Source organism: Astyanax mexicanus, chromosome 20 (genome assembly GCF_023375975.1).
Source record: "Astyanax mexicanus isolate ESR-SI-001 chromosome 20, AstMex3_surface, whole genome shotgun sequence".
NCBI lineage: Eukaryota > Metazoa > Chordata > Actinopteri > Characiformes > Acestrorhamphidae > Astyanax > Astyanax mexicanus.
The window spans coordinates 19,722,269-19,737,278 of NC_064427.1; the positions used below are offsets into that span (position 1 = coordinate 19,722,269).

General features: G+C 38.4%; 1 protein-coding gene across 2 annotated transcripts in view; it reads right to left on the reverse strand.

Annotated features, from left to right (window-relative positions):
- Positions 1-3,328: 3,328 nt before the first annotated feature.
- gnaz (guanine nucleotide binding protein (G protein), alpha z polypeptide) overlaps positions 3,329-15,010 on the reverse strand; it is an 89,680-nt gene continuing 77,998 nt past the window's right edge. For both annotated transcript variants that reach the window (XM_049468334.1, XM_049468333.1), the window contains one exon: positions 3,329-5,749. In XM_049468334.1, coding sequence (XP_049324291.1) covers positions 5,405-5,749 — 345 coding nt within the window. In that variant the 3' untranslated portion in view covers positions 3,329-5,404. The remainder of the gene's footprint in view (positions 5,750-15,010) is intronic.

A 15,010-nucleotide genomic window follows, 5' to 3' on the forward strand; every position in this document is an offset into this window, starting at 1 on the left:
CAAACTCAATTACAAACACTAAAAACTGTACGATTATGAAATTATAGGTGCTGTATCACAGTCTAACTCAATTAAACAAGCTATAGTAAAAGTATAGGTGTTGAATTACAATCTAACTCAACTACAAGCACTAAACACTGTACTATAGTAAAATGATGGGTGTTTTAAGGCCAGTTTGGCCTGAATAGGCCTATAATAATAGGGGTGTGTTTTGCATACAGCTGTGCTAAACACTGCTCTGTTCATGGGTGCTGAAGCCAACCGTGAGATAATCACCCTGGGTGTATTTCCATTGACTTTAAGATCAATATCGATAGGCTGAGAGGCCTAACGAGGGTCGGATTGATTCCTATGGAAGTTTACTCTGTTGCTGTGGGCTGTAGCTGCAGCAGCTAAATGCTAAGATAGAAGTAGGTTGAAATGGATGGACTGATTTGTAGTTAAAATGTGCCTCAGATAAAGTGTATTAATATAGAGTTTACACATATTTAACAATATCAGCCTCTAGTCTTCTGGGAAAGCTTTACAGTAGCTGTTGGAACATTGCTGTAAAGAGGTTTGATTGCATAAAACACACAAAACAATGCTGTTTATGATTTATTAAAGCTCTAATTGGTGTTATATCTTGGGCTCTATGTTTCTGTGATGAGTAGAACAAAGATAAAACAACTGAATTAGGACTTAAAATAAGACAAAAATATGACCTTAAAATCTAAAAACATTGAGAATCAGAAATTTTGAAACAGGGAAAAATCATGTCTGTCATACCACAGGTAACAATATGGTAACAAAAACGATTACCAAAGGTAACAAAAATGATTATAATCAGTTACTGTTAGGATTATTTATCAGTGCGAATGATAAAAAGCTGAATGGGTCATTCAGCTTCTTAACTTCTCACCATGGTTCAAAGATCGTCCGTTTCATTACCAGGCCGTGCCGCAGCCGCCAGAGTCTGAGAGAGAGAGTACAGTAGGTCATGCTGCTTCTCCATCAGCAGCCGAAGTCTGAGAGAGAGAGTACAGTAGGTCATGCTGTTTCTCTCTGGGTGAGTACAGTAAGGGGTGTTCTCTCCCCTCATTACTCTTATAGTAATGCTTTGGTGAAAATGTGTACTCTGCTGAAAGAAAATCAAGTTCTGAAGATTTATGTTTCCTTTACTGTATTGCATTGTGATAAATATACTCTGTGTGTGCATGTGTGTGTGTGTGTGTGTGTGTGTTTTGGCTGTCTCTCCTTCATCACTGCTCATGACAGTCACAAGGTCCTGCACCAGCCGGCCCTGCTGCTCGGCCCTGTGTGGGATTTTCCTTCATTTGTTTTTATTGTCACTGAAAACACAACTCGCACCCCCCCACCCCCCGACCCGCCCACTTTCCCACAGTACTTCCGAGTCAAAAAATAATATTATACCAAGAAGTTCATAGTTAAAAAGTAGTGAATCTTTATCTGTCTGGATTCAATGATGACATAATAAAGTAACATTACATTAATTAAAGGATAAGTTTATTGGGGAAACTGTACTGTAATCGAAAGGAGTCTCTATATAGTTCCCTGTTGGATCCTCTATCCTGGATGTAAGATAATATAAGATTGAGACGGTTGGGTATGATGGAGGTTCTACAGGTTTTGTATGGATCCTGCAGCACATTTACGCACAGGTAATGTTGCTACAGCTGGGCCTGTAGATCCTGCTCTGCACTCGTTGGTTGAAAATGAAGCTGCTCCAATAAATGCTGGTTTGGTGATAAAATCTAGATATCTGGTGGAGATGTTCCTACATCCCTGGGAAACCCTTGCTGTGTGTACGTTCTCATTTTTCCGCCTGTTCTTGGGCTCTCTATGTCCTTATAAGGGCGTTTTTCTCTGCCGTGTCCCAACTCAGTATCCGGGGCAGCGGTAGTGTATTAGACCACGACCCTGACACAGGTTTTATCCCGTGTGAGAAGCGGTGTGTTTATTTATTTATTTTTTCCTTTTTTTTCGAGTTTACCTGCTTTGAGATCAACTGTTCTGCAATTGGGTTCAACAACCCTCTGGGCTGGAAAGCAACTAGTATGTAGCACTCCATCCCATTACTCTTCATTTTACAAAACACGCAGCCAAACTTAATTGCCGACACCTGTTGTAGCAGTATGTCTAACAGTTCACAAGCTCTCACCAGGAGGTACACCACCCAAAGATACTCTAAGTATCTTTTTATTCACCCCCTAGTGACAATATCCAGTGTCTAATCACACCACATCTGACAGGTTCTATGTTTTGCAGCAATCTGAGTTGCATGATATGCCCTTGAAACCCTTGACAGATGGCACTAAACCCAAGTAATCAATGTTTTTTACTCTGGCAGTGGTTTTAATGTAATGGCTGTACTGTAACGAGAGATGAGCACGTATCTTGTCTCCAGCAGATTCTCAGATTCGCTTCTTTTCCAAGAGTGAAACAATAAAGCTCTGTAAACAGCGACAGGGGTCAGCCCGGGTTTGGGCACTAATTGGCATGGAATGTGTGACCGTCCCAACTCCCTCCTCTAACACACACACACACACACACAAATACATTCACACTCCTATAGACACACACAGCTTTTTACATCACAGGCTCAAAGTCTCTGCAGACACAAATCAATTTCAGAATAATTTAATTGCACTTAATTAATTAAGTGTTGATTGTGTGGTGCTGGTGCCAGGGCAATCAGACTCAAGAGTGTCCAGGAGTGGACTGCTGCATGTGTGTGTATATGTGTGTGTGTGTGTGTGTGAGTGTGTGTTATGGGAATGCAGCAGAGAATGCTGGGACTTCCCAGAGTTATGTAAAGAGTGGCAGCAGCAGGAAAACCATTTTCTCATGTTCCGCAGCTCAACATGCCTCCACTCACTGGACACTTTATTGGAAACCTCTTCAACCTTGTGCCTCTAATCACTCTAAACTGTGCCACTTTATTGGAAACACCCACTTTGTGCTTATTCACTGGCCACTTAATTAGAAACACCTGCTTTAAAGTTCCATTCATTGAGCTAAGAGAGACAGAGAGGTTTCCGATAAAGTGTCCACTCAGCGTAAATGATTGTAGCACACCCAACCCACCCGACCCCACACAAACCACCCGACCCCACCCGAAACCCACCCAATCCACCCGACCCCACCCGAAACCCACCCGACCCCACCCGAAACCCACCCAATCCACCCGACCCCACCCGAAACCCACCCAATCCACCCGAAACCCACCCAATCCACCCGACCCCACCCGAAACCCACCCGATCCACCCGAAACCCACCCGATCCACCCGACCCACCACCTGACAAAAACACCTCCAACCACAAAGGAAACATTTGCATAATCCTTTTTATTCACTATTATTGTTCTTTTATACGTCTTTTTAAATATTTTTCTCTGTTTGTTTTCAGTGGACATCATGTAAAGTCAAGCCTGAAGCCCTTAGCTCGGGATGGTCGCACATCATTATAATCATCATCATTAACATTATCATCATCATTATCGCCACCATCATCATCGTTATCGTCATCATCATCATCGTAGCTGAGGAGGAGGAGGAGAAGGAGGAGGAGATAAAGAAAAGGGGGCGGGGCCTTTTCTCTCTGCCAATCACCCCTACGTTTGAGAACGTGAATTTTAATTTTTTTATTATTAATCTTTTCTCACAAAGAATGCACCTCACATACTATTTACACATCATACCGAGAACAAAGTCCACTCAAAATGACGGCAGATTAAAAAAGGAAACGTTTCTCGTTTTTCTTCTTCGAGAATTTATTTCTTTTTTTTTTCTTTTTTTTTTTTTGCTCATATACGTTTTTGTTTGTTTTGTTTTTTTTTTCCTCTTTTTTTGTCGTTGATGCAAAACGCCAGCATATTCTTGGCTAATATTCTCATGCTGGGTTTGGGGTTTGAGCTGGATATGAGTTACTGACTCTCTGCTTTACACCTCTGTCTCCTCTTCAATAATAAATACCTCTCAGAAAACAGCTGTACAAGTGTACACAGTGTTCGACTTTGTTTTATATATATATATATATATATATATATATATATATATATATATATATATATATATATATAGATAGATAGATAGATATATATAGATTTATATTTATATATATATATTTTCGTATGAATTTATTTATATATATATTTATATATAGGTATTTGGGAGTATATTAGTAAAATAAAAAAAATATAAGAAAACAAATCAAACTATAATTTATCAAAAATTCCAAAGTAACAAAATCATGCATATTTGAATTTCAGTTTTTCAGCATTTTCTTGTGGTTGTTTTTTTTTGTTTGTTTTGTTTGCTTTTCAGTAAAAACCAAAAAGGTTTGGTGGACGGGTCTGTTCTTTATTTACATTTTTTTTTTTTAAATTGGCACTATTTACGCTTCTGTTTTTGGAAAGTGGAATGAATGTGTTTATTTTTACGAAACATTTAATGCTCAATTCAGTGTAACACTCTCGGTTGGAAAATCAGGCGTTTTTGCTCTAAAACTCTGGACCTAAGGTAGATCCGGAACATCCGTACATCCTGTTTTAGACAAAAAACTAACAAAAAAGACAAAAAAAGAGCAAAAAAAAGAGAAAATAGAGCATTTTTCTTTCTAAGGGTCGGACAGCGATAAATAAAATACAGTGTGAACGAGTGTAAAAAGAAAAGCCGCTTTATCTCAGCGTTGCATGGTGGCAGTTTTCACCTTTGGATAGGGAGCCAAAGTGCTATCATCGTCAGTCACGGCTGTCGTCTGTCGTCTGATTGGCTCCTGGGGTTTGATGTCACATTCTAAAAGTGTCCCAACCTTTTATTCTTTTTTTTTTTAATCTTCTCCCAAAGCAGCATTATTCAAATTGGGCAAAATTGATGGGACACCTCTACAGAATGTGCCTGGTTCTGGAGCTGGAAGTGAATGGTGTGAACATCTGCCAGAAGCTACCAGTGTGTCCACGTCAAACATGTGCCGGACAATCAATTCCATTGGTCAACGGAGTCACAACTGAGTCGTTTGTGAGTGACAAAAACAAATAAAGGTGTGTGTGTGTGTGTGTGTGTGTTATGTGAGTTTGAGTTCGTCTACATACTCATGAATTCAGTGCAAACACATTTAAACTGACGTTCAGACATTGTTCGTTACTGTAACTGTAACTTCAGCAAGGTGGGTGGCAGCAGGTGGGTGGCAGCAGCAGGTGGGTGGCAGCATCCGCCCTGCTGCCATTGGCCATCGTCTCGCTCTGGTTCCTGCTGCAACCGGCAAGCAACGGAGGCTCCATATACAGCACGGACAGGCGTATCCTCAGGCATCCGGCGTGTCTCGTCTCGCTGTCCGCCCCCCCGCCTCCGTTTCCACTTCTCTCCAAAAGCCACGCCCTCGTCCCGCCCCCCGCCCGCCGGTCCTAGCACAGCCCAATGTACTTGAGGTTATTCTGGATAATCACGTCCGTCACGGCGTCGAACACAAACTGGATGTTGCTGGTGTCGGTGGCGCAGGTGAAGTGCGAGTAGATCTCCTTGGTCTCCTTGTTGCGGTTCAGGTCCTCGAACTGCCGCTGGACGTAAACCGCCGCCTCCTCGTAGGTGTTCTGACCCTTGTAGTCGGCGAAGCAGACGGTCAGCGGGATGCGCTTGATCTTCTCGGCCAGCAGGTCCTTCTTGTTGAGGAAGAGGATGAGCGAGGTGTTGGTGAACCAGTTGTTGTTGCAGATGGAGTCGAACAGACGCAAGCTCTCTGCCATACGACTCTGTTACAGAGAGAAAAGAGAGAGAAAAGATGAGAAAACTGCTGAAATATCTAAAAAAAAATATAGTAATAGTAGTAATAATAATAATAGTAGTAATAATAATAATAATAATTGTTTCTGTGATTGACAACCTCAATTAACTTAAAAATAATCAGATAAATACATAATAAGGCTATGATACATTGGCATAAAGACAGATGAATAGACAGAGACAGACAGATGGATGGATAGAAAGAAAGGATTAAATAGATATTAAATAGAGATTGGAGTACATTGAAAGATAGACAGACATGGATAGATAGACAGACAGACAGACAGCAAGACAGACGTATAGATAGAAATATTGGAGTACATAGTGAGACAGACCGACCTAGATAGACAGACAGACAGAGAGACAGACAGATATATAGAAAATAGGAGTACATAGAAAGACAGACAGACATAGATAGACAGACAGACAGAGAGACGGATGGATAGACAGAATAATAGAAGTACATAAAAAGACAGACAGACAGATAGAGAGGTATGGGTGCATAGAGAGACATACACACATAGATAGACAGACAGAGACAGACGGATGGATAGAAAGATTGGAGTACATTGAAAGATAGACATGGATAGATAGACAGACAGACAGACATATAGATAGAAATATTGGAGTACATAGTGAGACAGACAGGCATAGATAGACAGACAGACTGAGAGACAGACGGATAGATAGATATAAAGACTGGAGTACATAGGGAGACAGACAGATAGATAGATACACAGATGGGAAGACAGACAGATAGATAGAAAGAAAGGAGTACATAAAGAGACAGACAGACAGATAGATAGAAAAATTGGAGTACATAGATACATAGACAGAGAGACAGACAGATATGTAGAACAACATGAGTACATAGAAAGACAGACAGACAGACAGACATAGATATACAAACAGACAGAGAGACAGATTGATAGACAGAAATATAGGAGTACATACAGACAGATAGAGAGAGAGACAGATTATAGAAAGATTGGAGTACATAGACAGATAGACAGATATGGATAGATAGGCAGGCAGACAGACAGAGAGACAGACAAATAGGTAGAAATACAGAAGTACATAGACAGACAGACAGATTGATTGATTGAATAGCAATTAGTTTGTCTCAACCAATTGAATTGCTGCTGCTGTTTTTATTTCTTCTGTATCGTCAACTCTGCCTACTGTAGTAAGTAGTGGACGCTCTCACTTAATTAATCACACAGCTCTTAATCATTAATCACTACAGTAAATTGATCACGATACGGTCAGATATCGTCCCACCGCTCAGCTCTACTTCAGACCACCAGCTTAAACCGTACAGCAGGGAACTGCAGCCACCCAGCCGGAGCCAGCTGATCCACTGCCCTGAAATTCTGCTGAATTTTGGCTGAGCTGTCACTTTAAGTGGCACAGGCTGGCACAGTGTGAACAGACAGAGCGCTGCCAGCTCCTTCTCCTCCTGCCCGTCTGTGCCAGTGGCGCAGTGTTATTTACACCGCAGGACAAAACCCTGCCCTAGAGCTACACCATCAATATCCATTGAAAATGAATGTATTTTAGTACAATGTAAATACAGCTCTGGAAAAAAATTAAGAGAGGACTTCAGTTTTTGAACCAGTTTCTCTGATTTAGCTATTTATAGGCTTATGTTTGAGTAAAATGAACATTGTTGTTTTATTCTATAAACTACGGACAACATTTCTCCCAAATTCCAAATAAAAATATTGCCATTTAGAGCATTTGTTTGCAGAAAATGAGAAATGTCTGAAATAGCAAAAAAAAAAAAGATGCAGAGCTTTCAGACCTCAAATAATGCAAAGAAAACAAGTTCATATTTATAAAGTTTAAAGAGATCAGAAATAATTATTTGGTGTAATAACTCTGGTTTTTAATCACAGTTTTCATGCATCTTGGCATCATGTTCTCCTCCACCAGTCCTCCACACTGCTTTTGGATAACTTTATGCTGCTTTACTCCTGGTGCAGAAATTCAAGCAGTTCAGTTTGGTTTGATGGCTTGTGATCATCCATCTTCCTCTTGATTATATTCCAGAGGTTTTCAATTTGATAAAAGTTTAAAAGTACAATATAGTGTATTTAAAAATAAATATGACTACTATGAAGTACTCTTTTAGTTTAATGTTATTAAATATATTTCTAAAATACTTATTTTAAAATATACTTTTGCACATTTTTAGCAAAGTGTGTTAAAAACAAAAGTTACAGTAGTTACAGCACTTAAAGTACAATATATCATTTAACTTTTTTAGAACGTAAATTAAATTACTACATTGGTAAAATGGTTTTAAAAATATGTATATTTAGGTATTACATTGATATAACAGTTCAAATGTATTTCAATGCTATAATGAAATTATAATTATTAAAAAATATAAGTTAAAGGATACAGTGTTAAATAACACATTTAAATATCAAATAAAAAGTAAATTTGTTACACACTGTAGTACAGTATATTAAAATATATTTGTATACCCAACAAAGTAAATGCTAGAAGTGTGCTACTTACAAAAGACAGATAAAAACAGCATATTTGTCCTCATATTTGTTTATATATTATATTATTTAACACCAATTGTTACTACATTCCTAATATAATATAATAAATAGTAATACAGTTGTAATACTCTAATAATTAAATGTATTATAATTTTACTGTAAGCATATTTAAAATATGGGGTTACATACATGAAGTAGTTTAAATGTTTAAATGTTACTTAAGAACTATATATTTTAAATAGTTCAATTTTAGTACAGTTAAGTACACTTAGCACTATTTAAGTTTGTACAATTTTTTTTATACAATTAAAGTAGAATAGGTACAAATAAAAATCAATTTTAGCACTCTTTAAATATACTGATTAATATTGTGGCTACAAGAACACTTTAGTGCACTATAGCATAATAATGCTTATTATAATTTAATCTACTTTTTATTCACTAAGGATATTAAATCGATGTTAATAAAAACAGTCTCTTTTCAAATATTCATCAGGATTGATCTCCAGCCGACTCGACGGTACAGGCCGGGCCTCGTTCTCTGTGATAAAGCATCCCGACAGCAAAGCGAAGGAGAGGAAGAAAATGGTATAAATTGACGTAGCATGTCTAATGAGGGTAATTTACCCACTGAATCGTTCAGATGTCAACAAGCACTGGATCTTCAATCAAGGTATTAACCTCTGTTTCTGCAAACCTGCTCTGCGCTCTATCTAATTCAATTAGTCACCTGCAAGCGTGCAATTACCTCGCTGCACTTCAATCAATAATGCCCATAATAACAATAATAATAATAATAATAATAATAATAATATCTGAGAGATAATAATAATAATCTGTGGAAATGTCTGTAGACTTCCTTCAAGCTTTTCTGAACCTCAAAAGCATAAAAAACTCACTAAAAAGTGCAATTCAGCATCAGTGGAACCCTAAACCAAGCTTTAGTTAAATAATATTTGTCAAACATAATTTTTGTTTGCAAATTAATCGCACAATTTGCTGCAAATAATCATGATTAATCACAAAGTGGGGAAGCAGGATTTTTTTTATGCTCCAAAAAAAATGGAACAGCTTACCAGTTAAAATCAGACAAGCAAACATATTTTTATAGACTTTGTTTTAATAATTGAGCCATTTGCATTATTATACATCAATATATGTATCATTTTACATTTTTATGTTTTCTTTTTTTATGTTTTCTTTTTTAATTTATTTTAATATTTATTTTAATATGCCACAATTAGAATCTTTTGTCATTTTAATTCATATAATTATTTTATGTGACCTTTTTTACAGTTTTACTATTTTTATTATTTTATCTCATTTTCTATTGACTTATCTTATTAGTAATTTTTAATGTAACTACTTTTACTGCGTTTTTTTTCTTTTTCTTTTTTATTCTGATTTTATTCTCTCTGTATGTACAGCACTTTGAGCTGCATTTTAATGTATGAAAGGTGCTTTATAAATGTAAAGTTTTTTATGATGATGATGATGATTATTATTATAATTTTCTCTTTTTGAACACTGTAACTTTTTAATAATGGTTATTTAATAAAGATCATCACTGTTGGATTTTATTTAGATTTAAATATCTTTGTTTAATTGTATCTGTTTAATTTTATAATATCACATACTGATTGTGGGGGGGGGGGGATACAGAGAGTATCCATATTTTAACATAGATCTAAATCTAATCTACCTTTTGAACTTCTGGGCACTGTTTAACTCTAAAAACAATAAAAAATACACTGTTTTTACAGGCTCTGTAAAATTTCCACACCCCGGGCTGCCAGGTATAGAACCCAACAGCAGCGAACAGTGTGCTGTAGCCATGGAAACAAAGGAGCTGGCTTTTTTTGCTGAACAGGTAATCATTGAGCTTCAGTAAGGTTTTCTAACCACTACTTCTAGCACTTTTGCCCCATCCCAAGCAATGATTTCTATGACATACAGTATTCCTGGTACACACCTTACAACACTTACTTATGTTCAGAAATGGAATATCCCATCCATCTGCACCCACTATCAGACTCCAACTCCCATAATTCATTTGGGCTTACTAAGGGCACACTGACCAACTGCGTTCAGCCGTTTTGAAATGATAACACCTCACAACTTACACTTATACAGGTGTGGCTGTTCTAAATTCATCAACTGAGGTGACATGATGATCTTCATGATCAATATACTGTGCATACTGCTGTCCCATGACTTCCCCTTTACTCTTAAAGGACTTTTATTTTGTATATTGTATATATTTTATTAAATCAAATCTCTGCGGTTGTGTCCTGTGCTGTGTTTATTTATCATATTCTGTATTGCCCATTTCATCACTGCCTTAACTAGACCTTCCATCAGCAGAACAGTAACAGGATAATGGAAAATGTTCTCCACTTTAATATAAGATAATGTAATGAGATTTTATTCCCACTGATTCTGATTCAGATCTTAACCTAATAAAAGTCCCTCTCATTATGCAGCCGCATTACGCTTTCAGCTCCCCTGCTGTTTCCTGCAGGTCTGTACTGGAATGGGCTCAAACGCAACACACTGCTTTATTATGTGTGCCGACCGTACCCAATATAATCTTCCACTGACCAGCCATTAATTAATTTAAAAACACTGTAATCAAACTTAATCAAATGACTGAACTGAGTTACTGTTTCTGATAAAAAAGTGTCAAGAGAGTGGAAATACTGCATAATAGGTGTTCCTAAAAAACTGACCAGTGAGTGGAAGCATGAGGTTGTAGGTGTTTCCAATAAATTGGCCAGTGAGTGGATGCACAGTAAAGAAGGTGTTCCTAATAAAGTGCAAAATGAGTAAACATCATATATGATGGGTGTTCCTAATAACTTGACCAGTGAGTGGACACACTACACCATAGGTGTTTCTAATAAATTGGCCAGTAAGTGGCCTTAATACAAAATAGGTATTTCTAATATTGTGGCCAGTGAATGGACAAAGAACATAATAGGTGTTTCTAATAAAGTGGCAAATAGTGGCCTTAGTACACACTAAGTGTTTTTAATATAGTGGCAAATGAGGGGATGAATGTGAGTGTTTTTTTAATATAATTCTAATATAATAAAGTGGTCAGTGATTGGACACACCACGTTATTTGCGGCCTGTTTCCTTTTTTGGAGCGGCCCACGAGGTATTTTAAAAAGTTGTCCCCACTGTTAAGCAGGTTTTTATAATGTAAGATTCAAAGTTTGAACGCTAGGTGTCAGAAATGGGCCAAAGAGTCTAAAAAGTAGAGAGAGTGCGCATTTCTAGCGCAGAAAAACGGGGCAAAGAGTCTAAAAGCGGAGAGAGTGCACATTTCTAGCGCAGAAAAACGGGCCAAAGAGTCTAAAAGCGGAGAGAGTGCACATTTCTAACGCAGAAAAACGGGCCAAAGAGTCTAAAAGCAGAGAGAGTGCACATTTCTAGCGCAGAAAAACGGGCCAAAGAGTCTAAAAGCGGAGAGAGTGCGCATTTCTAGTGCAGAAAAACGGGCCAAAGAGTCTAAAAGCGGAGGGAGTGCACATTTCTAGCGAAGAAAAACGGGCCAAAGAGTCTAAAACCGGAGAGAGTGCGCATTTCTAGTGTAGAAAAACGGGCCAAAGAGTCTAAAAGCGGAGAGAGTGCGCATTTATGGCGCAGAAAAACGGGCCAAAGAGTCTAAAAGCGGAGAGGGTGCGCATTTCTAGCGCAGAAAAACAGGGCAAAGAGTCTAAAAGCGGAGAGAGTGTGCATTTCTAGCGCAGAAAAACAGGCCAAAGAGTCTAAAAGTGGAGAGAGTGCGCATTTCTAGCGCAGAAAAACGGGCCAAAGAGTCTAAAAGCAGAGAGAGTGCACATTTCTAGCTCAGAAAAACGGGCAAAAGAGTCTAAAAGCGGAGGGAGTGCACATTTCTAGCGAAGAAAAACGGGCCAAAGAGTCTAAAAGTGGAGAGGGTGCGCATTTCTAGCGCAGAAAAACGGGTCAAAGAGTCTAAAAGCGGAGACAGTGCACGTTTCTAGCGCAGAAAAACGGGCCAAAGAGTCTAAAAGCGGAGAGAGTGCACATTTCTAGAGCAGAAAAACGGGCCAAATGGTCTAAAAGCGGAGAGAGTGCGCATTTATGGCGCAGAAAAACGGGCCAAAGAGTCTAATAGCGAAGAGAGTGCGCATTTCTAGCGCAGAAAAACGGGCCAAAGAGTCTAAAAGCGGAGAGGGTGCGCATTTCTAGTGCAGAAAAACTAGGCAAAGAGTCTAAAAGCGGAGAGAGTGCGCATTTCTAGTGCAGAAAAACGGGCCAAAGAGTCTAAAAGCGGAGGGAGTGCACATTTCTAGCGAAGAAAAAGGGGCCAAAGAGTCTAAAACCGGAGAGAGTGCGCATTTCTAGTGTAGAAAAACGGGCCAAAGAGTCTAAAAGTGGAGAGGGTGCGCATTTCTAGGGCAGAAAAACGGGTCAAAGAGTCTAAAAGCGGAGAGAGTGCACATTTCTAGCGCAGAAAAACGGGCCAAAGAGTCTAAAAGCGGAGAGAGTGCACATTTCTAGCGCAGAAAAACGGGCCAAAGAGTCTAAAAGCGGAGGGAGTGCAAATTTCTAGCGCAGAAAAACGGGCCAAAGAGTCTAAAAGCGGAGAGAGTGCACATTTCTAGAGCAGAAAAACGGGCCAAATGGTCTAAAAGCGGAGAGAGTGCGCATTTATGGCGCAGAAAAACGGGCCAAAGAGTCTAAAAGAGGAGAGGGTGCGCATTTCTAGCGCAGAAAAACAGGGCAAAGAGTCTAAAAGCGGAGAGAGTGTGCATTTCTACACAACACTTTCAAAGATAAAGGTAGTAAGTCAAGTAAAATGGTGTGTAAATGAAATAATCAGGAAAAAAGTATTATTTAAAGTGGTATGTTTCATTATTTGTTTTATTACGGAGTCTGTGGCCCGTGACTTCAAATAAATTTCTTCTGGCCCCCAAAAAAAAAAGTTTGGACACCCCTGCACTACACAATAGGTGTTCCTAATAAATTGGCCAGCGAGTAGCCAGCGAGTAGTCACACTTCATGGTAGGTCTTTCTAAGTCTGAGGTTGTAGGTGTTTCCAATAAATAGGCCAGTAAGTGGAAGCACAATAAAGCAGGTGTTCCTAATAAAGTGGATACACTATAGGGTAGGTGTTTCCACTAAAGTGGCAGGTGATTGAACACATCACATGGTAGGTGTTTCTAATAAAGTGGCCAGTGAGAGGCCACACAACATGGTAGATGTTTCTAATAAAGTGGCCAGTAAGTGGAAGTACAATAAAGTAGGTGTTTCTAATAAAGTGGCCAGTGAATGGAAGTACAATAAAGTAGGTGTTCCTAATAAAGTGGCAAACAAGTGGACACACTACAGGGCAGGTGTTTCCAATAATGTGGCCAGTGAGTCTATGCACTCTTACTACACTCTAAAAAACAGAGGTACGATATGAGTACTTTTTTGTACTCGAAGGTACACTCTTTATAATTGTACCCTCAAAGGTACAATATTGGTCTTTACGGGGTCAGATTTGTTCCCTCTGAAGTACAAAGTCATTTCTTACAGCAATAAGTACAAATTTGTACCATTTAACCAGCCAAAGGGTACATTCAGTATTCTGTATCACTGTACTAATGAACAACATATATTTTAATTGCACATTTTTTATTTGAAAGCCAGACAATTTTGTATCATCAAGTTTTTGAGCCATATTTAGTTGATGATAATGTTTATAATCTTTATAAACTTTACTGCCACAAAAACCATGGGTACAAAAAAGTACTTTCACTGAAAGGTACTTTTTTGTGCCTCAATATAAGGTACAGCCCCAGCGACAAGCTTTGTACTCTTTTAAGTACAAATCTGTACTTATATTTCTTAGAGTGTAAGGTGTTTCTAATAAAGAGATAAAATGAATGGACTTAGTACATGGAAGGTGTTTCTAATAAATTGAGAAGTAAGTGGCTCTAATTCACAATAGGTATTTCTAATAAATTGGTCAGTGAGTGGAAGAATGAGGTTGTAAGTGTTTCCAACAAATTGGCCAATGAGTGGACATACTACATGGTAGGTGTTTATAATAAAGTGGCCAGTGAGTGGATAGACTACACCATAGGTGTTTTTAATAAAGATATAAAATTAGTGGATGTACTACATGATAGGCGTTTCTATTAAATTGGCCTGTGAGTGGACATATTACACATTAATTGTTTCTAATGTAGTGGCAAATACGTAGATGCACAGGGTACTGAGTGTTTCTAATAAAGTGGCCACTGAGTCTATACACTACACCAAAGGTATTTCTAATAAAGAGATAAAATGAGTGGACTTACTACATGGTAGGTGTTCCTAATATATCGGCAACTGAGAGGATGCACAAGATAGGGAGTGTTTCTAATAAAGTGTCCAGTGAATGGACAAAGTATTCATGTTTAGTGTTTCCAGTATAATGGCCAGGGAGCTGAAGTACAACACTTCAGCGTACAAGAAGTATGTGTTTCTGTATTTCTTTATCAGTCTTACTACATATACTATGTAGACAAGAATATTGAAGAGTTTATCCTGCTTTTGTTGGAGTAACTGTCTCTAATATCCAGGGAAGGATTTATCCAGAATTTGGAACGTTGCTGTGAGGATTTGATCAGGTCAGGATGTTATATAATGATAATCAATCCCAGCACAGTGCACAGATCCACAGCTCAATACTGAGCTCAGTTCTATCGGCAGAGC